Raw genomic sequence first — 26,628 nt, 5'->3', positions numbered from 1 at the left:
GGGGGTCCCGCGGCTCCGCCTGCTTCATTTCTCTCTCAGCTAAGGTCCCTAGACCCATGCTCTAGTGCAGTGGTTCCCAAATGTTTTAGCCTGTGACCCAAAAGAGAAATTCTCCCCGGGACCCAAGCAGGTGAAAATAGATTAAAGGTATATTCAGTGATTAACTTATTTCAAATATCACATCTTTTTTTGTTTTGTTGTGATAATCCTCCCTACTATAGAGTGTGCTGACCATATAAGGAGTTCCTCCCTGTCCCCAGTTAACCTCTGGTGGTCAGAAAACCGTAAGTTTCTATTTGGGTAGGTGGCCCAGCCTTCATCCAATCAGGATAGAGAGGGGCGTTCCGCCAATCATGATCGAGTGGGGGCGGGCCTTGGTGTGCGTGCTGCTGGCCGGTCGCATGTCCCCCCACACTTGTTTTCCAAATCACCCAAATCAGACAAATCACTGAATCCTTTAAAATTTGAATTTATTTTGATTGTTTTAATTTGATTAATGATTTTTTTCTTAGTAATGTATGAAAAAAGAAGGGGGCTATTCGCTCGCAACACCCGAAAATCAGTCCGTGACCCACAATGGGGTCCCGACCCACTGGATGCTCTAGTAGGTCATATGAGAGCATATTCTAACCGTGTGTTGTTCTTGATGTTCCATTCAGAGCACCAGGCTTCCCTCTTGCAGCTGAAGAGAGAATGCAAAGAAGAGGTGGAGAAGTTGCATGTAAGTGTTGTTCACACATGAATTCAGCAAACTACACTACACAACAACTAACAGCAAACTACACTACACAACAACTAACCGCAAACTACACTACACAACAACTAACAGCAAACTACACTACACAACAACTAACCGCAAACTACACTACACAACAACTAACAGCGAACTACACTACACAACAACTAACAGCAAACTACACTACACAACAACTAACCGCAAACTACACTACACAACAACTAACAGCAAACTACACTACACAACAACTAACAGCAAACTACACTACACAACAACTAACAGCAAACTACACTACACAACAACTAACAGCAAACTACACTACACAACAACTAACAGCGAACTACACTACACAACAACTAACAGCAAACTACACTACACAACAACTAACAGCAAACTACACTACACAACAACTAACAGCAAACTACACTACACAACAACTAACAGCAAACTACACTACACAACAACTAACAGCAAACTACACTACACAACAACTAACAGCAAACTACACTACACAACAACTAACAGCAAACTACACTACACAACAACTAACAGCAAACTACACTACACAACAACTAACAGCAAACTACACTACACAACAACTAACAGCAAACTACACTACACAACAACTAACCGCAAACAACACCTGACACCTTTTGGATTAAAATCGATATGGATATGAGAGCTTCTACTGTCCCAGAAACATAATGTTAGATACTAGGAGGGGGGGGGGGGGACCTTTGTCTAGCAGGAAGTTCTACTGTAATTCTTGAAAAGTTACATTTAAAGCAGGAATCTAGGGTAGTGGATGACTAAATTGACTTGTGTCAATGTCTTACATGTACATTATGAGGTAACTAATCTTTCTAATTAAAACGTTTCTTGTGGAAAATCAGGTTGAGTCACTTGCAGTTTTCTTTAGCTGCACAAGATGGCGCTAAGTCAACATGAAATCCAAAGTCCCTGGTTAATTATAGATTCAAGTGCAATGTTGAGCAACCTGTCATTAGTTCTTACTGTCATACTCCATTACAGTAATGCCAGTACAGTAATGCTTTTTGGGTAGTTGTATGTAAAATGAAATATTTATATAAATTAGAAAAAGGGTTTGCACATCAACAATGGGTTTTCTCAGTGGAATTAATTAAAGTATGAATAAAAAATGACCACATCCAAAATTTCAAATCAATGGAGGACAAAGTACTCACATTTCACATTTCATTTTATTGTCACACACCAATAAAGGTTTGTTTATTAATACAATATAACTTAATACAATTGTATTTCGTCTCCCGCCTGCTCTTCTACTGAGACATTCAGATTGTGTCAAAGGTCTCCTAGACACATGATGATCTGACACACATTTTGACCTGATAGTCAAGATTCACTTTATCCCCCGTTCAAGCAGACAGGCTCTGTTAGCTCAAAGGTAAAAATGGTTCAAATCCGGGATAGAAGCTGCCAATGTTGTATTAACTCAAAAGTTAAAAAGTGTATCACAAGTCTCAGTTTGTTTGTTTTCTCTCTCCTCCAAATGATCATGTGTCCCTTAAGTCATGTCCATTATTATTATTATTAAGTGATGTCCACGCCAGACTGCAAAACATAGTGCTAACGGTATTGCAGAATAATTGCCGATGTTGAAAGCCTTTTGAGTCTCGTATTAGAGACTATGGGGTTCTCAGTATTTGCCTTTGTCTGCTATGCAAATCACTGTCATTAATCGCTGACCCTTAAAATAAGATGGAGAGATGGGGAGTTTAGTTTAGCCATGAGAAAGGATGCAACATGCCCAATTCACTTCTAAACTGACCACAAGTTAAAAACATATGTTAGATCCATTGCAAAAGCTTTTCCTTTCCTTTTTGGGTGGATTTCTGTATTTCCCATTTTTCTACATTGCTTGAAATGTCTGTTTAATAGGTTTTATTTATGGAAAGATCGGATGGAATCAAATTGTGATTTTTCTAAGAAGAGTTCCTGAAATTTCACTGATGCATTTTCATCAAATGGTTCGTCAAGAAAATGTAAAATTGATTGAAGCATAGTTTTTGGATGTTTTTGACATTTTGTTTGTTTGTTTGTTTTTTCCTCTTGCTCCTTGCAGGCTGAATGTGAGCTCCGGATCTTCCAGCTTCGAGGGGAGCATGCCGTCGCCATGTCGCGGCTGGACGGAGAGACGGGCCAGATGGAGCTGAGAGACCGAGGCGCGGCGGTGGCTGTGGAACCGGTGGGACAAGGTGTGCCGCAGCACGAGGAGGCCTGCGTGTCCACCGCGGACCACCATCCTCCAAAGACTTACCGCAACGTGTGCGTCCAAACCGACCGGGACACCTTCATCAAAACCCCGGAGGGCGAGAGCGGCGGCCACCCTGCTCAGAGCCCGCCGAAGAAACTCAACCTGGACTCCATCGAGATGAACCTGGGAGGCAGAGCCGAGCTGGCCTCGGGGGCCCCTGGACGTTGCCCACCTCCTCCTCCTCCTCCTCCTCCTCCTCCTCCATACCCAGGCCAGACCGGACCACCGCCCCCACCGCCTCCCCCACCTCCCCCGTTGCCGTACGGCGGAGGGGCACCACCCCCACCACCCCCACCTCCCCCGTTGCCGTGCGGCGGAGGGGCACCACCCCCACCTCCCCCACCTCTGCCAGGAGGTGGTCCTCCTCCTCCCCCCCCACCCCCGCCTCCTCCTGGTCTGCTCGGAGCCGGGCCTCCTCCGCCTCCACCCCCTCCGGGCGCCGGCCCTCCGCCGCCTCCCCCCATGATGGGGGGCTTCAGCTTCCAGAAGGTGGAGCAGGCCCCGCGGAAGCCTGCCGTGGAGCCGGCCTGTCCCATGAAGCCCCTGTACTGGACCCGCATCCAGATTCATCAGGACAATAAGTACGTATACCCGGTGGCGCCGACAACCCTCATTCCATTACAACGGTGCTTTTCAACCCTTTTAATATCAAGGTCCATTATTTATATGGCGTTTGAGCCACGGACCACCGATGAGATCTACAACCCCCAACTTAGAATATTTTGTTGTCGATTGTGCGATTTTGTCCACAATTCCTGCATGCTGTGTTGACGTGGTGCCATTAGGAGAGATAACAGGCAGACATTGACTTGACCACCCACTGTGTGAGTCTGGCGTTCACTGTAGGCTGCGTCTCATATTCTGAACATTCAGACATTCATTTCTCTTGTTACAGTGTTACTTCCCAGTTCAGTTGAGATGCTCCGTAATGAAGCCGATTATCCAGGCCATTTACAGTGGCTGTGGTCTGTGCCTCTTGAATGCCAGGGCCCTTTAGCTTTATAGCCTTGTATTTCCATGGCTGGATTAGTCGGGGGGGGAAGTGGAGTTGTGGTTTGCACTCTAGCTGGTTTTGGCCAGCGTATGGAGAGAACCGACTGGGCCACTAGCAGTTTCATGTGCTATAAATTTTACAGTAGAGGTGCAAGTTTAAGGGGCATTAAATGGGTCAGATGTTTAACTGTATCTGGATCAACGGTGTCATCTGCGTTAATGGTGTGAGGGTCTGGAGTTATGAGGGGGGAAACGCTGTAAGCCTTGAAATGATGCCAGGTGCACGAATGTAAGTCCAACGAGTGGTCGGCAGCGTAGCGCGCGGAGCGACTTCCCGGGGAAGCTGCGTGAAGATGATGCAACGGGGGCTTTAGAAGCTTTAAATGTAATTGACCCAAATTAAGACCTGCCGGCTGATTCGACACAATGTTATGTCTTCTAAATCCAAACAGTTTTCAGAAAAATGTATGTTTCTAGTATGTCAGTGGTTCTCAAACTTTGTGGCCATGGCCATGGACCCCCATCATGGACCCCCATCAAATTATGTTATTCCAGTGACCACCAGAAGCACAGATTTGAGTTCAAAACATGTAATGGTTTAAGGCATAATATAGCCGATTATAACATTTTCTTGCAAGCTAAACGTTCTTTTGGGGGGGGATTATATAATTAACTTTTCCGACCCAGGCAGCTGTCTCAAGAGACGGTCCATTTCATACAGTATTTACCTCCCTGCTGAAGGCAAGGCAGTGACAAATGACGTGGGGGATTGTAGGACAGTATCATTAACCCATTCTGACCTGAGATCAGATTCATACGAGGTTTCCACTGGACACACACTGGTCTGATTAACCCATTCTGACCTGAGATCAGATTCTAAAAATGTCAGTCGTTCTTCGAATTTTTCAAAAATAGCAGACCTACAAGCTCGTATCGCGCCACTCGGTGGCGCGATATGAGCTTGTAGATCTGCTATTTTTCAATAGGTAAAGCATAACATGATGCTAACACCAAAATGGGTGCCCGGTCAGAATGGGTTAAGCCTTTTGGCTGCTCCAGATAAATACTTTTCAGTTTTCACCACTGCGATAGGAGGCCAACAACAAACAGAGACAATTGGACTAACTTCACACTAATTGAGTGAGTTGATTGCTGTGGTATTTAAGCCCCGGTAAAACCTCCAGCTCGTCTCGTTAGTCGTAAAAAAAAAATGCTTTCTCTAGTGTAGACTGACCTGCCAAAAACTGAACTTATGACAGGTCAGTGGAGGGAAGAGTAAACAGAGTTATAACAGTGATGATAAGTGTGTGTGTGCGTGTGTGTGTGCGCGTGGGTGCTTGCGGTTCTAACTATGCTTTAGGTTCTCACCATGTGTCCGGGGGTCCTTGAGGGGGTCCCAGTGAGTCCCCAGTCAAATTATTCAAGTTATGAACCAAATGTATCCCTTACAGCTCTGTATACTCCAAGAGTGTACGTATGGAATCAAATGGACCCTTAACACGGCTCCATTGTATTCCATTTGTGCACTTTCAGTATTAAATTCATGCATACAGGATTTGACAGTGTGTACATTGTATCAAATGTTTGTTGTCCGTGGTTCAATCGATTCGAATCGGTTCGAATCGATTTCGTCGAAATCCTAAAGGTGGACAAGCGGTGCTTTGGATATGTGCTGCTTCATGGTCACTGTCTCCTCCTGCGGGGTTATGGGTTGTGGCAGTGGCAGTGGTGAGAGGCGCTAGGTACTGGTAGCAGAGCCACGCTGAACCCTGTGATCCCAACGTCTTAGCGCTCGTCCTCCCGCGTGCAGCTTCTGTTTGCTTTCACCAGGTTGCCAAGCAACGGCCCAAACACAGCATTCGCTCCCATCGTCTTCCTCGATTGCCTGTAAAAGCTCCTTTATTGCAGAAACGATCCCATCGCCATGAATCCAGCACCCTCGGAAACAATGCGAATGTTTATTTTGTATTTATTATTATTTATTTTTATTTTTCAAGTGCAGAGCCCCGACTGGCTTTGGAATTCCCTATCTCAGTTTGTGTCATGCAGGGAAAAAGGAGAATTGAGATAAACATATAGAAGCAGACCGAATACGCCTGAAATAAACAACTATATTTTGTAGATAATTCCTGGCAGAAACCACATTTTACATGAGTAGCTCTGCAAATCTACCCCGCAAAATTACATCGCTTTGACCTTAATCAACTTGGCATCCCTATTTTGTATTTGAAAATCTCCAAAAGGTTTCATAAAATTTCACAAGACAAATATTCTCTCCCCCAAAGAAAGTAAAGAAAAATAAGCAAAAATTGCTGATCTACAAGCTCACAACATAATGGCATCATTGCTTGTAGACAGGCTATTTTCGCTAAGTATAGGGCTTAACCAGGGGGGCAGTCAGACAGATATTTTGTGAAGCTACTAAGGAAATCGGAATTTCCTGAAAGTTCATATAATGGCCTGTTGTGGTGCTGTCATTGGGCCCAAAAAAACCCATAGCCCCATAGAAGTCCATGTAATTGGGCCCAAATTCACCTAGACTGTATTACCTTAATAAACATGGTCATGAATACTTTCTGCTTCCAGTCACTAGTTTAAAGTCTCATTTCTAATGTCATAATGTTCTTTTTGGTCCCATTTATAAAACAAATGACCATAAAGTCGCGTATGTTCTGAGGGGCGTGGCTACCGTTACAGTCTATGATCGGGATTCCCCACCCACTCGAGTCAAAATAAAAACCAACAGAGAAGAAGGGGGGAAGTCGCGCCTCGTTGTCTGGGCCAGCCAATGGCCAGCTGGGCCAAAACGGATCTAGAAAGATGGCGATGTACAATTCAAGAACTGACAGGCTTCATTTTACGTTCATGTTAGACCCGCGGAACGCTTTGTCCATATTTGTTACAGTCTATGGGCTTAACCCATTCTGGGCAGGATCCCCTTTTGGTGTTTTAACTAAGCATTATGTTATACTTTAGCTATTGAAAAATAGCAGATCTACACGCTCATAGCTTGTAGGTCTGCTATTTTTGAGTGTCTGTCTTATTCCAGCAACAACACACTATGGGGAGCCCTGGAGGAGCCAGACATCGTCAACACCACAGAGTTCGAAGATCTTTTCTCCAAGGCCACGCTACAGCCCAAGAAGAAGCCATTGTCCGACACCTACGAGAAAAAAGCTAAAACCAAGAAGGTATGTTTGGTGTTGAACCTCTGACTCGTCAACGCTTTCTGCTATTTGTCTGCGTTCTACCGCTTGTTTGAGATTGTTCTGTGGCATGTGATGAGGAGGTGCAGCATGACATCCCGTGTGGGAAAATGTCTGAACTTTAAAATGTGTCAAGTGATGACACATGCTTTACCTGAAGCTTTTTAATGTTTTTAAAGTGTTTTTTTCTTTTTTGAGTGCCGTCCGTCATGTCGAGTCATAAATCAAAACAAAGAAAACAGAAAACAAAGGGATGGCTGGAAGAAATGGAGTCTTATTCTCTTGTGTTCCACACCGTAGTTGCCAAGTTTCCAGGTTTTTGTGCTGGGTCAAGCCAGGCTATTGGGTTATAATGAGTTCACTTCTCCTTGGCTTATTTTGAAAGCCAATCCAACCCGGTTGTTCTGGTTTCATTTCAGCAGAGCTTCACAATCAAGCTGGATTTCTCTGCCCTGGTGAACCGATACTCTAAAGTCAAAGGCAAACCGACACCGGCCTCGCTTGGCTTGTTGTGTGCACTGCATGTTTGTGTAGCGTGTTGTGTGTGTTACCATGTATTCCATCACTCTAATCATAAACTATGTGAGTTCTGAGTTTATTTCAGTCCTTTTTTCTTTGGACAAACAGTACAGTACATAACAATAAGGGAATTTAGAACGGTCCTATACATGTCAATGTTGCAACTCTGCACTTCTGCTGCAGCCAGAATGCTGTGTCAGCAGCAGCATCCTGGCTGCCCCCGTGGTCCTTGCACTGGCGTCCAAGCAGTTAAAAATCGGCCACAGGCCCAGACTGTCCCCTCTAAATCCATACAGTGCATGGCCCCTATTCTGATCAATCCGCTACGGCTCCAGTCCACTCCACAGGGCTTCCTTCTCTCTCTCTCTGTGTGTGTGTGTGTGTGTGTGTGTGTGTGTGTGTGTGTGTGTGTGTGTGTGTGTGTGTGTGTGTGTGTGTGTGTGTGTGTGTGTGTGTGTGTGTGTGTGTGTGTGTGTGTGTGTGTGTGTGTGTGTGTGTGTGTGTGTGTGTGTGTGTGTGTGTGTGTGTGTGTGTGTGTGTGTGTGTGTGTGTGTGTGTGTGTGTGTGTGTGTGTGTGTGTGTGTGTGTGTGTGTGTGTGTGTGTGTGTGTGTGTGTGTGTGTGTGTGTGTGTGTGTGTGTGTGTGTGTGTGTGTGTGTGTGTGTGTGTGTGTGTGTGTGTGTGTGTGTGCGTGTGCGGTGCACGTGCGTATTCTTCTTCCCTTTGCCTCCGTCCCTGGAACCCTCTCTATCCACTCTGGTCACTCTGAAGCTGTCCAACATTCGATCCAACTCAACTAGGCCACAACCAGACACCAGTCCTGCCAACTGTCTCCTGTCTAGACCTGACATCATCATCAGAGTCCTGTAATGTTAACCCCAGTTAAAGACTAATCCACAAAAAACATGTGCAGAATACAATAATTTGAGCATTTGAATTTGCCTCGGTGGTGTTTTGTGGTCCTAGATATAACCAGCTCAGTGGCCTTGTGGTTAGAGTGTCCGCCCTGAGACTGGGAGGTCAGGGTTCGATCCCTGGCCTGGTCATACCAAATGCATCCCTGCTTTGCACTCAGCATCAACGGTTGTATTGGGGGTAAGTCCCTGCGACATACTAGCGCCATGTCCATGGGGCGTACTTGTACATCATGTCCAGGGGGCGTACTTGTACATCATGTCCAGGCGGTGTACTTGTACATCAAGCTGCTTACTTACTGCGTGTAGATAAGCACAGTGAAGCTCTGATATCCATGTTGAGGTGTGATCCTGGGCGTGCAGATTCTAGACTCGTGATCAGATGATCTTTGTTTGGGGACCGGCGAGATGAGTTGCAGTCCAACTCTGTGATTACACAGGGAGACAGCGCTGTGTGAGTGAACGTGCCTCTCCTCGCAGCATGCTTGGCAGTCCAGCAGCACATCTCAAAGGTTGGCTAAACAAAAGTTACTTAGTTTAGATTCCCATCTTTTATCCCTAAAAGTGTATGCTCGCACGGAGAGAGAAATCGTCTGAATCATCGACCGATGATGGCTTCCCAGAAGATTGACTATAGTTGAATAGCTTTGTGGGGGGGGGGGGGTGATCCATGCAGAGTTGATAAGCAATTAATGATGGAGAATGGATGGATTGAAGTAGATAGATATGATGGATGGATATAGATGGATGGATAGATTTGCTTTCATCTATAGGCAGGCTTTTTCTGCCTTTATTGATACAGTAGGTTGAAAGTAATCTGACAGGAAACGGGGAGAGAGATGGGGGGGAAGACATGCGGCAAAGGCCGTCGGGATCGGGAGTCGAACCCGCGGCACACCGTCAGGCTGGCTCAGCAGCCTAGGTGCCCAGACAGTTGAGCTAACCGTCCGGGCCCATCCAGGCAGTTTTGAGTCTTAAGCTAGTAAGAGGAAAGTCACACATCCATTACCATTACAGCTGAAGGTGAACAGACAGACTGCTGTGCACAGAAAGAAAACTGCTGGCACGCTGCTGGGCTCTGGTTTAGAGCTGATTTATTGCACCAAATGGGTGTTGGGAGTGGCGTTTCTGAGTCTGTTGTAAGGGCGTGTAATGGCTGGATGAATGGATGGATGGACTCAAGTCTGAGTCTTATATAGAGTGTGTGTGTGTGTGTGTGTGTGTGTGTGTGTGTGTGTGTGTGTGTGTGTGTGTGTGTGTGTGTGTGTGTGTGTGTGACAATGTTTTACCTTACTTTGCAGTATCTGACCATGCAGCCAGTGGTCTGCCTCCCTCCCCGTACCACTGATATCAATCGGTGTGCACACACACACACACACACACACACGCACACAGCCTCATGTCTCTGTTAGCCAGATTGAATATACACTGTCATCATCACATGGTAGCTCCATGCAAGTATTTCTAGTGAAACTTGTGTGCTTCCCTAGCATTAGCAGTGCTGTGCTGGGTTTGTACCATGCAAGGCACCAACCTGCTCATCGGGTGAAATTAGGGGTTCAGTGTCTTGCTCAAGAACGCTCCGATGCTAATCCAGAGCCAAATTCCAATACCCAGAATCTCGGCCACTCGCTCACTCACACTCGCTCACTCACACTCGCTCACTCCAGCATGGCAAATTACGGTGAAATTGGTGACCTGTGGAAATATGTGAACATCTCGTGGAGTGTGGACTTCACACAACTTACATAGAGTAGAATACTGTTGAACTCTGATTTACATTCAGAAACTGACATTATTATATGTGACGTCTAGACACGATTGTCACATATTTCAGCAGGTCACCAATTTCACTGTAACGCCACAATGCTGGAGTGAGCGAGTGTGAGTGAGCGAGTGTGAGTGAGTGAGTGGCCGAGATTTGGGGTATTGGAATTTGGCTTATGGGACTGAACTGGGAACCTTCCATGTCCCAAGCGGCCGCTCTGAGCTCCTGAGCCACTGCCACCCCTTCAAGTAATACATGTATTACACACACACACACACGCACGTGCGCACGCTCGTGCGCACACACACACACACACACACACACACACACACACACACACACACACACACACCTCACGTGTGTGATGACAGTACATGCCTATAGCCTACAAGCCCCGATGCACTTGTACGGAAAGTGTTGCCAGATCGTTGCCACCACCAGAGCCCAGGGCTCCAGCCCAAACGAAGGGAGACGAGCTGACGAGAATGGAATGCGTGTGTACATTATGTATATCGGCCGTTTCCACCGCATTCCGACGGCTCCCAATAACGTTTAGAGACGTTCCGGTTAAGGGAGTGAGGAGGGTGCCGGGAGGGGTGCCAAACATTCGTTGCCTACATGAGCGTGAGTAAATCTTTATCACATGTGCCACGCCACAAAATCAAAGCACTTGTTTACTCTGGAGCCGTTTCTGTCAGTTGATTACCATATCAAAGGTAACATGGACGAGAATGCTCTCTCTCTCTCTCTCTCTCTCTCTCTCAGTGGTACACACGGTAATTGCAGGCATGTGGCTTCACTCCGCTGACAGGGGGGGCAACTGTGGGGGAGTGGGGGACCGTGCAGCGGAGCGTAGAGGATGCGCGTGTCGGTGCATTCGGGGCGGGAGGATAAGGGGGTGGGGGGGACAGAGAGGAAAGGAGGGAGATGGAGGGGGGCAGAGAGGAAAGGAGGGGGGCAGAGAGGAAAGGAGGGATGGAGAGATGAAGAGGAGGACGACGAGAAGAGATGAGGAAATCAACAGAGATGTGGGGGCTGTTGTTGGGAATAACACACACGCGGCTACTCGCATACAGGAAGGGTATAGCTTGGCACTGTGTGTGCATGCAGGTCAATTACTGTGCGCGGCAACGTGCTAAACATTACGCAGCAGTTTCCTCCACGTCCCCCATAAATCAAATCCATAACAAGTTTATTTTTCATGGATCTCCTTAAACAAACCGTGTCTCTAACTGCTTTAGAATCATGGCTCTTCGGGAGTGACTTATGAACTATCATAGCTGGTTTATTGGAGTCATATTTGGAGCTTTGGCCCGGGACACCGCAGGGTGGGTGTGTGAGATAAACCACTTAAACCCTCTATACTTACCGTATAATACTTAGTTGACTGGGGTTGGCTGGTTTTTTTCGTTCCCTCTACACCAATCTTTTTGCAGAAAAGACACAATCCACAATCTCACCAACCAGGGAGTTGGTTGTGAGCTTGTAAAATGACTATTTTCAGCAAATGATGCTCACAGAATAGGGATGCTTGAGTTCAAGGGGTTAAGTCTCGCTGGTGTGAAGATGGAACAGACAATCACATTTTCTACTCGTCCATGGCTGTCTAAATGATCCGCCACCCTACCTAACATCTGCCACCCATGGCGCGCCTCAAATGGTGGCACTTCTTGGGGTCGGCAGTGGCTCAGGAGGCAGAGCAGCCATCTGGGAACGAACATTTCCGGTTTGGCTGTATGTCAAAGTGCCCTTGAGCAAGACACTGAACCCTACAACTGCTCCCGATGAGCAGCTCGTGTGTGTGTGTGTGTGTGTGTGTGTGTGTGTGTGTGTGTGTGTGTGTGTGTGTGTGTGTGTGTGTGTGTTGGAGTGGTTGAATGTAAGTTTGTAAATCTGTCTTTATAATGTCTTTGTGCCAATATCACTAGGGGGGGGGGGGAGGTTTTATTGTTGTCCACAGGGGGGTGCTGTTACCTGTTGATGACATGACGACAACAGCAGCATCAATGTGGCATGGCAGCAGGGAAGGCTTCCCTCTCTCTCTCTCTCTCTCTCTCGCCGCTGTCCTTGGTTTGCGTGTCAAGCGGCCGGCCTCGGTTGTCTTTTCTCATTAAGTTAACTGTTTGGGCTAATTGGCGATTTCTGGAGCCACAGCGAGCGGGAAGGGTTCCCGGGACGCTTTTAGTGTGGCCCGTCCAAAGTCCTTAATTAGTCCATTAAGACCTGGAACGCATCTGTGTCACCTTGGCTTTTAAGCATAATTTAAAACTTTAGCTCGTGAAAAATAGCAGATATACACAAGCTTGTAGATCTACTTTTTTTTTTTTAAATCATGAAAACGTGAGCAAACGTGAATATATATTCTTTCACAGCAAACTTTTTTAACTCAAATCTTTGCTTCTGGGGGGGACGGACAACAACAACAACATATTTTCAGATGGGGGTCGGCGGCCGATTACAGATAATGTTTGGAACCACTGACATAGAAAACGGTCATGATTTAGATTAGAAGCCATTTGGTATAATCTGGTCTCTCAGGTCTCGATGGGTTAGAGGTGTTGGGAAAAGCCCGGCGCTTTGTGCCGCTCTACTCAAGTCCACCCCGAGTGGGAGATTCCCAGTGATCCAGAGTAATGGACTCTGCGAGCAGCATGGCACCCACTAACGTGACTGTAACGCAATACCCACTTCTAAAGAAGTCCTGCTCTCCACTTCCCAGTGTCCAGCCCCGGTAGCCGGCCCACGCCGTAATACCTAATGAAGAAGCCTGACACATTAACTTTTAGAGCGGGGCTTTACCTTGCCAAAACTCTCTGTGGCTTTATGGCTAATTCAGTCATAAGTAATTGTGACCATGTGGAGGCACAAATAAAAATCCTGTGAATTTATAGTTTGTTATAAAAAGGCCTGCTTCTTTTTGCCTTACTCTTCTAAGAGTGTCCTTTTATGGTGCTATTTCTGCCTTTGTACTTTCACTGCGGCTTGATATTTTCTGATTATATCACACACATGCTCTTTCGGGAAGTGTGTGTCTGCTGTGTGTGTGCGCGCGCGCGTGTTTGCTTGCGTGTATGTGTGTTTGTCTACTGTGTGTGTGTGTGTGTGTGTGTGTGTGTGTGTGTGTGTGTGTGTGTGTGTGTGTGTGTGTGTGTGTGTGTGTGTGTGTGTGTGTATGTGTGTGTGTGTGTGTGCGTACGACCGTGCGTGTGCGTGTGTGTTTTCTGGAACCTCTGCCCGGCGTGCCTGATAAAACTTGACAAAATGCCTCCTAGTCCCACGTGTGTGCACGTGCTTGTGTGCTTTGCGTCACCCCGGCGGGGTTATGACAGTGTGTGTTGATGAGTGTGGTGGTCAGAGACAGAAACACACAGACACAGTGTGTGTTGATGAGTGTGGTGGTCAGAGACAGAAACACACAGACACAGCGTGTGTTGATGAGTGTGGTGGTCAGAGACAGAAACACACAGACACAGTGTGTGTTGATGAGTGTGGTGGTCAGAGACAGAAACACACAGACACAGTGTGTGTTGATGAGTGTGGTGGTCAGAGACAGAAACACACAGACACAGTGTGTGTTGATGAGTGTGGTGGTCAGAGACAGAAACACACAGACACAGTGTGTGTTGATGAGTGTGGTGGTCAGAGACAGAAACACACAGACACAGTGTGTGTTGATGAGTGTGGTGGTCAGAGACAGAAACACACAGACACAGTGTGTGTTGATGAGTGTGGTGGTCAGAGACAGAAACACACAGACACAGCGTGTGTTGATGAGTGTGGTGGTCAGAGACAGAAACACACAGACACAGCGTGTGTTGATGAGTGTGGTGGTCAGAGACAGAAACACACAGACACAGCGTGTGTTTATGAGTGTGGTGGTCAGAGACAGAAACACACAGACACAGCGTGTGTTGATGAGTGTGGTGGTCAGAGACAGAAACACACAGACACAGTGTGTGTTGATGAGTGTGGGGGTCAGAGACAGAAACACACAGACACAGTGTGTGTTGATGAGTGTGGTGGTCAGAGACAGAAACACACAGACACAGTGTGTGTTGATGAGTGTGGTGGTCAGAGACAGAAACACACAGACACAGTGTGTGTTGATGAGTGTGGTGGTCAGAGACAGAAACACACAGACACAGTGTGTGTTGATGAGTGTGGGGGTCAGAGACAGAAACACACAGACACAGTGTGTGTTGATGAGTGTGGTGGTCAGAGACAGAAACACACAGACACAGTGTGTGTTGATGAGTGTGGTGGTCAGAGACAGAAACACACAGACACAGTGTGTGTTGATGAGTGTGGTGGTCAGAGACAGAAACACACAGACACAGTGTGTGTTGATGAGTGTGGTGGTCAGAGACAGAAACACACAGACACAGTGTGTGTTGATGAGTGTGGTGGTCAGAGACAGAAACACACAGACACAGTGTGTGTTGATGAGTGTGGTGGTCAGAGACAGAAACACACAGACACAGTGTGTGTTGATGAGTGTGGTGGTCAGAGACAGAAACACACAGACACAGTGTGTGTTGATGAGTGTGGTGGTCAGAGACAGAAACACACAGACACAGTGTGTGTTGATGAGTGTGGTGGTCAGAGACAGAAACACACAGACACAGTGTGTGTTGATGAGTGTGGTGGTCAGAGACAGAAACACACAGACACAGTGTGTGTTGATGAGTGTGTTGGTCAGAGACAGAAACACACAGACACAGTGTGTGTTGATGAGTGTGGTGGTCAGAGACAGAAACACACAGACACAGTGTGTGTTGATGAGTGTGGTGGTCAGAGACAGAAACACACAGTGAGGCAGACTGGACTGAACGTCTCCCCCAGTCGTCCATCAACAGCAGTCGGTCAGTGTGGCACGTGATGGGGCTGATCGTCACCCTGGCCCTTCAGAGCAGAGCAGAGATGGGGCTGATCGTCACCCTGGCCCTTCAGAGCAGAGCAGAGCTCTTAATATTCACTTTTCACGTCGCCGCATAGGGAATAAAATGATTCATGATGTAGATGGGAAGTTTTTTTTACATTAAATACATTCATAATAATAATAATAATAATAATACAATTTCAAGTCTGTAAAATAGTTCACAGTCAAAATAATTTCTAACGTTGACAAAGTTTTATTTAGATTTTTGAAGATACGAGACGTATAGTTTCTTTCCCTCTTTTCTTTAAAGAGGACATTTTACTAGTAACTTACAGAACCAATAGTACGACTATCTATTTTAAGCTTACACATTGTATTAGTATAGTCTTACACATGGGTTCTCAACATTTCTGGCTGGGGACCCCCGAAAATGCTTTGGCCATGTCTCATGAACCCTGCCCCACCCCCAATACAAATTGACCACTACAGTAACCTTAGAGAAAATACATCATAAATAAATGCTGAAACCAGATATAATCATTAAGGAAGGTTTATTCATGCACAATGTGTACTATGAAAACTCGCTTGCAATTTCGGGACGCCCCAAAATATTTTCGGGACCCCTCCGAGGGGTCACGACCCCCCAGGTTGAGAACCCCTGGTCTTACACATAATTTCAGTTCTCATCAATAGAAACTAAGCCTGTTTTGTTTGTTTAAATCCTAAAGCGACTAAATGAATCTAATCAAACCTTTTCCCTTGTGCTGTAGCTCATCAAGCTGTTGGATGGGAAGCGCTCCCAGAACGTGGGCATCCTCATCTCCAGCCTGCACTTGGAGATGAAGGACATCCAGACAGGTGAGGGTTAAACAATGTCTGTCTGTTTCTCAAAAAGTACTCGCATGTTTGACTTAAGTAAAAGTACCAATGCTGCAATGTTAGAGGCCACCCTCTGGAGTAAAAGTCTGGAGTTCAAGTGACAGTGAAAGTACAAAGGTATCAGTATCAAAATGCACCCAAAGTACCAAAAGGTAAAAGTACTCATTGTGCAAAATGTTCTATTTCAAGTTTTGCATAAAAATGCATAAAGATATTGTGGAAATAGCCGAGTGTGCTTTGTGTGTAGATCGGCTATTTTCAAATGTCTAAAATGTATATACCGGTAGGCCAAATTGGGTAATGTTTTTTAATAATAATCCAAATCTACAAAGTAACTAAAGTTTTCAAATAATTATAGTGGAGTAAAAGTAAAAAAATTGTACTGGAATTTGTAAAAACTCAAATTAAATAATAATAATAAAAACAGTACAGTACCTAAGTAAATACTTTCCACCACTGTGTTTCTCTTACACAAACTGTTTGGCACGACGGCACGGTGCGATATCATTTTGATCTGTTTCTAGGAAGCGGCTCCTATTTAGGGTTTAACGGTTATAAATGTAATTTACAGTCCCATTTAACAATAAATTAGGAATGACTTGTGATGAAATGCAGATGAAGAAGGTTGTATTTGGGAGATAACAAGATATTAAACGATTAGGACCGGGAAAGCATCTGTGTCTGTTTAGATTTTTAGCTAAAAAAAGCATTATTTTATACTTTGGGCTATTCAAAAATGAGTAGATATACAAGCTCATAGAGCGTCACTTCGTGCCGATTTTAGATTTTAGAAAAATCATGAGCATTTTGTGCAAATCTTTGAATACAGAAAATTTTAACTCAAACCTTTGCTTCTGGGAGTCCCTAGAATAAAACATTTTGAGATAATGTTTGTGATCCTTGACATGAAACAGTTTGATCTCCACTGATAGAGCAACACACGTTTTTCAGACAGGATTAGGATTTGGAAGACATTCATTTTATAGAATCGGCCTCAGGTCTTAATGGGTTAAACATCGCAGCAGCAAATTATTCCCTGCCTGCGGACTGCCTCTAATATCCACTTTTACGGATGAATTGGTGTTTCAAAAGTGGAACATGGACGTTCTCCCAGTTTCACTGGTGAGAAAAGGAATTTGTCAAAATGTGAGAGCAACATCGGAATAAAATTGACCTTTCAGCACTTCTGCCACTTTGGCAGAAATCTTTCCTGCACTGGTTAAAATCAATTTAGCAATGTCCCAGACAGTGAGCATGAGCAGTGGAAGAAGGAACTGCGAGCAGTGGTTCCATGCTTGGGTGATCGTGTGGAAAGTGCAGACGTTTACGTGCGTATAATGTGCCTCTGTGCACGTAAACACATTGTGTGTGTGTGTGTGTGTGTGTGTGTGTGTGTGTGTGTGTGTGTGTGTGTGTGTGTGTGTGTGTGTGTGTGTGTGTGTGTGTGTGTGTGTGTGTGTGTGTGTGTGTGTGTGTGTGTGTGTGTGTGTGTGTGTGTGTGTGTGTGTGTGTGTGTGTGTGTGTGTGTGTGTGTGTGTGTGTGCGTGGAACAGCTCGGGCAGACTCATTATGCAGAATGTCCCATTTCACAAGTTCAAAATGTATACAACTATTTAGAAAATTGCAGATCTGGAAATGTAGCGGAGTAGAAGTAAAAGTACTGGAAATTGTAAATACTCAGGTAAAGTACAAATACCTCAACATTGTCCATATAAGTAAAAGTACACAGTTACTTTCCACCACTGCAGGCGGAGAGAGAGAGCGCCTGCCGCCTGCTAGTCTGAGCACGCGGCCGGCGGATCTGTTTATTGTAGCTAGTGACGGTTTCCACATCAAGCCTAATGGGAGCGACACCCCGCTAATGATCTGAGCGGGTTTAAATCCAACAGACACTGCTGCCGCCACATAAAAATCACCTCAAACCCGGCCCGAGCAACGACGACACGCCAGGACCAGGCCGCCCCGCTTTGGTTTGGACATTTCCCCCTTCCCTGTTCTCGTTCCCTTGCCTCCTCGTCGCCTCGTCCCTTTGCGTCAGGCCCAATAAAACTGCTGCTCTCTCCCAGCGTGAGGCTGCTTCCTAGCACCTTAATGGGAGGTGTAGGTGAAGTGGACAGTTTGAATGTGACAATGCAGCAGCGCCGGCCTTAATAAGCACTTCTAAAGCACTTCTAAGGGCCTCGGTCCCCCCCGGTACCTGGCCCGGCCTGCCTGCCCGCCTGGCCTTTGTTGCCAAATTAAAAGGACATGGGACATGTAATGTAATTAGAGCCACTAGGGAGCAAAACCAGGGAAGGTAGAAAAGGTTGAAGCGGGGGAGGGGGGGGGGCGGGGCTGACTGACGGAGGGGTGGGGGCCTCAAGGGCCACCATGGTTCAAGGGCGAACAGCGGCTCTCCCCCACACTTCCAATTCTACACACACACACACACACACACACACACACAAATGCACGCACACATGCACAAAAACAAATACACACACCTACTTTAACCACACACAATGAAGTCGATGAGTGAAAAGTGGAAGTAGAGGGTGTGAGGCAGTTGGCAGGCAGCCTTTGATCTGTTGGTGCAGAGATATCCCCCCCCACACCGGACCACCAGGCCCCCCTTTGTGTGACTGACTGCTGCACTGCTGAAGGAACTGAATTATCCACTCTTAATAAGACATAATACATTGTAGGACCTCCAGCAGGACAGACGAGGACCACCACACGCTCTTGTTTGGGACCTCCCCGGGAACGTCCTGGCCACCTCTACGCCGTCAACATTCACATTCGGAGGCTGCGACGTGTGAAGAGTTTGAGAGTCTAGAGGGCGTCACTCTGTGCACTATTTGGCTGGCCTGCAGAAATGTGTAGATGTGGAGCTGACACAAACCACAGCTTTGCCTCTTTCCTCGGGCGATTGAAGGCCACGTGCACGAACCCCGCAATGTCAGTGTTTTTTTGCCAGGTGAAACCTGGCTTATGATCGCTGCTGTTGGCTATGGCGACTTTGGCGCGACCTAGTCATGATCGGCACCTAAGCCAAGGGAAGTGACAGCAGCCAGATTCCCCTGTCAGCTGATCTAGGAGCAGTGGAGCCATCCCTCCCACCACCTGACCCCACCGCTCCGATCTGTTCCGTCACCAAGCTATAAACCTGCGACGCCGCTCTGGAGACAAAGAACAGGACTGAGTTTATTTGGCGGAGCACATTTTCATACATGGTCAACTCAACGTGCTTCATATTAAAAAATGCATTGATACATATCAAATCAATGCATTTTAAAATGTACGCACAGAATACAGATAGACACGTTCTTGCAGTATAAACCAAGTTGTTAACAGCGTCGGTTCAAGAAAGCCCCAGGGGTCCTTGAGGGGGCTTCAAGGGGTTTCCAATGTAATTTACCCTTCTTCCTCCCAGCACACGCACGCACGCACGCACAATAACCAAAGGCTTAAGAAAATATGACGGTATTAAACCTGCTTGTAAAAGATGACACTGTTTGATCTCAGGTCATCAGGTTGGTTCCAGTCTAAATGCATCTTCATTCGATTCTTATTCTGGGTACAGTTTGGAGAGCAGCTTCTGAGGATCTGAGACGTCCAATTGGTTTATATAATATTGGAATGAGTAGGTCTAAGATGCATTCAGGAGCTAAACCATTAGGAGGTTAAAATCAAGACATTGCGTCGGATCACGAGATATGAAGATGATGACGAGGCCATGATCCAAACAACTCCACGTGTCGCTGTTGCTTCTTGCCTACTATTTACTTTCAGTCTCTTGTTTCTTGTACCCTTCTCTTAGCCTTGCCCCGCCACCACCAACCCCCCCATCCCCCCAAAGATCATTGCTGTTGGCTGTGGTGGTTCTAACCGTGGGCCCAGGGGTTAAGCAGTTACAGGCTTTCTCCCGTGACCCGTGGCCGAGAGGCTTAGTTCCCCCAGCCCGCCTGCCCCAGAGCGGAGCCCCCATGTGGGCCCGGGGTCTGCGGACATTCAGACTGCCCACTGGATGTCTACAGTGCGGTGTAAAGTAACCACGTACATTTACTCAATTATTGTACTTAAGTGCAATTTTGGGGTATTTTTTCAGTACTTTTACTGCTACTCCACTACGTCTCAGAGGCAAATATTATACTTTTACTCCACTGCAATTATTTTAAAACTTTTTCCACCACTGGCCCCACAGCTTCTTCTCCCTGTCCAGTTAATTCCCCCCAGTCAATCACTCTGATAGGTGTGTAATTCAACTACATGGTGATTGACTGATCGTTTCGCTTGTTATGCAAGTCCGGTGCAGTGTTGCAGTCATACTTACACAATTAGCACATGTGTGGCACCTTTGTTTGGGTGTTTGAAGCAGAGCTTCCTCCAAAGACTCAATGGTACTTCATTCCCCCTGATTTAGAAATATAGTTTATCACACTATAATTTTCCAGCTTGAGCCATTAAGAACTGAGGATTCTACAAATGCCTTGTGGATTCAGTTAGTTAAAGTCACACTTAAAAGATTTAAAAAAAATAGCAGATGTACAAGCTCACAGCCCAGAAAGAAGTGTATATCTGCCGTTTTTTATTTTATTTTATTTTTTGGGGTTTTTTTTGTGGCTTTCGCCTTTATTTAATATTTTTTTATAGAGGGACAGACAGTAGGCTGACAGGAAATGAGGGAGAGAGATGGGGGAGTGACATGCAGTAAAGGCCGTCGGGATCGGGAGTCGAACCCGCGGCACACTGCCAGACTCGGACTACCGGCCAAGGTGCCTGGACCTGAAATAAAAAATGACACAGATGCTTTCCCAGTTTTAAAGGGTTAAAAGAGTAGTTCACCGAACAAATTACTTATTTTCTGTCAATTACCTTGAAAGCCTTGAATTCATGGAATTTGTTTTAGTTTTTTCGCATTCCTAAGCCAATAATTTGATGACCGGCAGAGTAGACTCGACTGAGTCCTATACTGAGTCTCCTATACGGAGTCTCCTATTGACACGGTCATCCAATTATTGACCCTGGAATGTGACAAAAACTAAAATTATCTTGATAGAAAATAAGTCATTTTTTTTTACTATCTGCATTACCTAGTATCAAGTGTTATGTCCGTCCTGACAGAGAGTTAATTGCAATGATGTCCAAGACTATTGCACATCTAGTGGCCGTTCATGTGTGCCACAGAGCACGGAGACTGCACCTTCAACCACAGCAGATGTACTAGTTATATTTTATAACAGTGGTTCTCAACCAGTGGTCCTTTAGGGGGTTCCATGGTGGTACCCGGCTAAATGATGGTTGGTAATATAACCAAATGGCTCCCTACCATACAAATTGGTTAGAATAGCATTTTTTTTCCCATTAAAATAAGTCCCGGGTTGTAGCTTTGAAATGCTTACCATTGCGTTTGACACAGATATTATTGTTTGTTATCACCCAATATTTTACAAAATAACCGAGCTGTCTTGAGTTTACACACTGCTGATAGGAAAAACAAGCTCTTCTTTTTTTCATCCACCCTGGCAGCAGTTAAAAGAATCCATGCGTCTCTGCCAAGATCTTGACTGTTTATCCTTCTAATAAATGTTCTTTACCGTTCCAGCTGTTCTGAGCGTGGACAACACCGTGGTGGATTTGGAGACCATCGAGGCTTTATATGAAAATGTAAGTATACACGGGAGAGCGCCGCCAAGCCACCCGATAGCTTGAGAGAAACTAGAGAAGTTAAAATACATTTTTATTGCTAACAACAAAGCAGTGGTGGAAAAGGTACTCATGTTTTTTTTTACTTGAACTAAGTAAAGGTAAGTGATACTGCATTGTAGAAATACTCTGTTACGTGTGTGTGTGTGTGTGTGTGTGTGTGTGTGTGTGTGTGTGTGTGTGTGTGTGTGTGTGTCGCGCACACACGTGCGTGCATGCGTGAAATGAGAAAGAGAGAGAGAGAGCAAGAGAGAGGTAGATAGATACAGTAGAGCAAGCCTCTGAAATGTAGTGGAGTAGAAGTAAAAGTATTCCGAATTGTACTTAGTGACTTATAAACCACTGCCAAATCCATTTTATTGCTAACAACAGACCTCTCACATGGGCTCTGTAGCCCTCGGCTGTGCTGTTTATCATACCAGCATCACAACGATGGCCAGGTCTGCACAATGCATGGTACTGGCTGGTTTGATGTTGATAAGAACATGCTGCACTTGTTTTGGGACACGCTTTTGTGTGTCGTTACAGAGGGCCACCGCTGACGAGATGGAGATGATTAAGAGACATTATGAGACTTCCAAAGAGGACGAAGTCAAACTTCTGGACAAGCCTGAACAGTAAGAGCCTTCAGCGGAACAGTTTAACTACATGAGTCATGAACCCTACAGTATCCCTATTCTGGAAAGAACATTGCGTGCAAATAGCACATCTTGCAATGCATTGTGAGTTTGCACATTGGATGTTTTCGTCACAGAGATATGGTGACGTACTGGAAATAGGAATAGGTTTAGCTTTTGGCACCGTTTTACTGAGGTTAAGGTTAGGAATAAGGTTAGGTTTAACCGTTTTAGGCATAGTTTTAGGCAATTGGTATGACTCATTCCAAGGAGATATTAAAGCACTAAACCCCAATGATTTCAGAAGGAAGGGGGCGTTGTGTATTAAATATGGCAACATGAAAGTTCTAAGCATTATCCTAATTAACCCAATTGCCACCTGGTGCAACCTATAGGTTGTTCTACCTTTGATGCCGGCACGCTCTCTGTGTCTCATCAGTTATTGCTATACATGTAGCAACATAACTATTACAACAACAACAACAAAATTTGAATTTGAAGGTTTTCAGAAACCTTAGGTCAGGCCCTAGAAGGCATTCCCAGATTCAGCCTCAATGGGTTAAAATAGTATAAACAATGCATTCTACAAGACAAAAAAACATATTATAAATACAGTATTCCCTGAGTGCCTGCACACATGTTGTATCTACCTTGCTTTAAGTGAACCCTTCCCATTTGTTGTAAAGCTTGAATACGTATACTCAGGACCTCGAGTGATCCAAAACAAACGCTTCTCTTCCCCTGCTATTTCAGCAGAATGGTACCTCTATCCACGGAACGGTATGGGAAATATTGTAAACAAGACGTTAACGCAGTGATACTGACTGATGCATGCAGACTGCATATTTTACAAAGCTATACGTTGTATAATCATCAGCACAACCACCTAAAGAAAATATTTAATTCATAGTGGAAGCCTCCCAATTATTGACATTTTTACCAGCCGAGTCTCTCCAGCGTAGGACTACTTGTCCAGGGTTTGAGTGACACTTGAGTAACTGTCCTGTTTTGGCACACTCAGTGAATATGGTGCAGTTTGTGTACTCGTATTATCACTAACGTCAACATTCATGACTAATTCAGATTCCAGACGAGTTGTTTTTCTAGGGGAGCAGCATGAAGTTGTTCGAGCGTTTGTTTATTATGTCTTGACAGAGACGGATGCTTTTGTTTTTTTCTCCTTCGTATAATCGTGTCAGCCGACTGATTGATTCAATTGGTTTATTGCTGTCCAATTGTTTCATTATGGGAGGATACTGTAAATACACAATATTTAGAGATGGCGACGTCGCTCAATTTGCCGTCTCACAAAGTAAATAACCCCAGCTCCGTTGTGTTTCTGCTGCCCATAAATATTTGTTCTGTGTGTGTGCTTTTTCTGCACCCTTCCCATCTCAAAGAATAATATTCTCGGATATTCTTCACGCTTCAACCAAACGAACCTTGAACGTTCCTATTCTTGGGCATAGGGTTTTGATGTAGAGAGGGGGGGGGGGGGGAGTGGGCCGAGTACAGAGCCCTGAGGGGTCAACCAAGTGGTGTGTGTGTGTGTGTGTGTGTGTGTGTGTGTGTGTGTGTGTGTGTGTGTGTGTGTGTGTGTGTGTGTGTGTGTGTGTGTGTGTGTGTGTGTGTGTGTGTGTGTGTGTGTGTGTGTGTGTGTGTGTGTGTGTGTGTGTGTGTGTGTGTGTGTGTGTGTGTGTGTGCGCACGAGGACAGCTTGAATAGGTGACTATTCTCTCTCCCGAGTTACCCTTCCTGTGGAAGAGTTGGAGAGTTGGTAACCAAATGGACCTTTATAGATCTTTTACTCTTGAGAGTGTAAATGTTACGCTTTCAAGAGTTACAATTTTGTTAAACATCTGCATTACTTAATTTAATGTGGAAGAATTGTTCTTTTGATCAACGTTTGCCTGTTATCTCTCCTATGGTGCCAACATCAGTACAGCACAGGCTTTGTGGACAAAATCTTATCCAATGATAACAGAATATTCTTTCGTTTTGGGTCTGTGAGGCTAAATCTCATGGCGGTCCGTCGCTCAAATGCCAAACCAATAATGAGCCTCGAAATGAAAAAGGTTGAAGACCACTGGTATAAAGTGTCCAGCGGGGGTCCAGACTCCAGTTAAACGAGCTCGGGTCCCAAGCTGACCTGCGCGTGTCCGTGTTTGAGCAGAGCTGTCAGTGCGGTGGCCTGAGTCTCCCCCCCACCGCCCAGTGTCTGCCTAATGACACAGCAGGATGTTAACTGCCCCGCTCCCCTCTGACATGCTGCTGTTTACATCAGTTGTTCCCGAACGTTTTAGCCTGTGAAAAGGGCAAGATCTACAAGCTCAAGCTTGTAGATCGGCTATTTTCACTACTATTTGTTTTCTCATTTATGGAATTTCTCTTATTTTTTTCTTTGATTTCTCCATGAATTTTGTTTTTAATTCATGATTTGTTTTGCTTTTTTAGGTATTTATTTTTGAAAACAGGAAACATAAAAATGTCCACGACCCACAAATGTGTCCCGCTGTTGGGCAAACGGCGTCCACTCTGCCTCTCTCTCTCTCTCTCTCTCTCTCTCTCTCTCTCTCTCTCTCTCTTGCTGAGCGGTCACAGCGCCACTCATGAGCCTGGCGCCTAGCCTAGTCCTTTGAATAAAGTTAGCTTTAGTCATATTTTAGTCATCTGAAATGTTTTCGTTTTAGTCGACTAAATATCATTAGATTTTAGTCGACTAAATCTACAGTTGATTTTGTCAACATTTTATTTTGGCGGGCCTTGATGTCGTCATAATTGTCGTCAAAATTTTACTCTTGCGTGTATGCTGGTAAAAGAAAAGCTTTTGAGCCACGGACCACAATGAGATTTAGCCTTGCAGACCCAAAACTAAAGATTGTTGTTATAGTTCTTGTCCACAATTCCATGCTGTATTGATGTTGGTACCATTAGGAGAGATAACAGGCTCTTAACTCTTGAGAGTGTAAAATGAGGGTCCATTTGGTTACCGCCATTATTTTATCATTAACTCCATCATTTAGCAGGAGACCACCTGGAACCCCCTCAAGGACCACTGGTTGAAAACCACTGTTCTATGCATTTCAGGGGGTTTTGCCTTTTGGGGTGGCACTGGTTCGACGACCGCTCATTAGTCCCCCTAACTATAACCATAACCACACGTTTTGGGGGTTGACGTGGAAGTAGGAAGCGTTATTCTGTGTGCATAATATAGCCCATTCTAACACTGCTGTTCTCCAGGTTCCTGTACGAGCTGGCCCAGATCCCAGACTTCTCCGGCCGGGCTCACTGCATCATCTTCCAGGCCGTCTTCCAGGAGGCCATCTGCTCCATCCGTCGCAAGGTGGAGATCATCTCCAACGTCAGCAAGGTGAGACCGCCGCTAGCCAGTGGTGTAAAGTAACTGTAAAGTGCATTTACTTAATTTTAAAGTACTATACTTACTTGTAAATAGAGTATTTTTATGTTGCAGTATTGATACTTAAAAAAATGTGAACTTTTTCCACGTGTGTGTGTGTGTGTGTGTGTGTGTGTGTGTGTGTGTGTGTGTGTGTGTGTGTGTGTGTGTGTGTGTGTGTGTGTGTGTGCGTGTGCGTGTGCGCGCACATCAGGACCTCCTGGAGTGCGACAGCGTGCGTGATGTGATCGGTCTGGTTCTGGCCTTTGGGAACCACATGAACGGAGGGAACCGGACCAGAGGACAGGCTGACGGCTTCGGACTGGAGATCCTCCCCAAGCTGAAGGACGTCAAGAGCAGGGTATATAAACCCACACAACCCTCACACCCTCGCCAAAATCATAGACTAAAACTTAAAGTGTCAAAATGTGCTGTTACAAAGTGTCATACTGTACCAACCACGCTCTTCTTCATCCGTCCCCTCAGGACAATCGCATCAGTCTGGTGGACTACGTGGTGTCTTACTACCTGCGCAATAGGGATAAGGTACTGTGTTTTCTGTCTACTTCAGTGGTTTTCAACCCTTTTCATATCAAGGTCTATTATTCATTCGGCATTTGAGTCACGGGCCACCATTTGATGAGATGTAGCCTCTCTCAGACCCAAGACTTAGAATATTTGGTTGTCGTTGGCTACAATTTTGTCCACAATTTAATGCTGTATTGATGTGGTTCCATTAG

At 45.5% G+C, this 26,628-nt stretch overlaps 1 protein-coding gene across 1 annotated transcript in view; it reads left to right on the top strand.

Moving 5' to 3' along the window:
* LOC308329600 (formin) overlaps window positions 1-26,628 on the top strand; it is a 66,706-nt gene that overhangs the window by 4,897 nt on the left and 35,181 nt on the right. Inside the window, exons 3-11 of the mRNA XM_080783989.1 lie at window positions 660-721; window positions 2,841-3,613; window positions 7,075-7,216; window positions 16,081-16,168; window positions 21,774-21,835; window positions 22,403-22,491; window positions 25,732-25,861; window positions 26,103-26,249; window positions 26,375-26,434. Coding sequence (XP_080640115.1) covers window positions 660-721; window positions 2,841-3,613; window positions 7,075-7,216; window positions 16,081-16,168; window positions 21,774-21,835; window positions 22,403-22,491; window positions 25,732-25,861; window positions 26,103-26,249; window positions 26,375-26,434 — 1,553 coding nt within the window. The remainder of the gene's footprint in view (window positions 1-659; window positions 722-2,840; window positions 3,614-7,074; window positions 7,217-16,080; window positions 16,169-21,773; window positions 21,836-22,402; window positions 22,492-25,731; window positions 25,862-26,102; window positions 26,250-26,374; window positions 26,435-26,628) is intronic.

This window comes from Protomyctophum bolini (assembly GCF_963924005.1).
Source record: "Protomyctophum bolini genome assembly, chromosome: 15".
In the NCBI taxonomy this organism is placed as follows: Eukaryota; Metazoa; Chordata; class Actinopteri; order Myctophiformes; family Myctophidae; genus Protomyctophum; species Protomyctophum bolini.
This window is presented reverse-complemented; position numbering and strand designations above follow the sequence as displayed.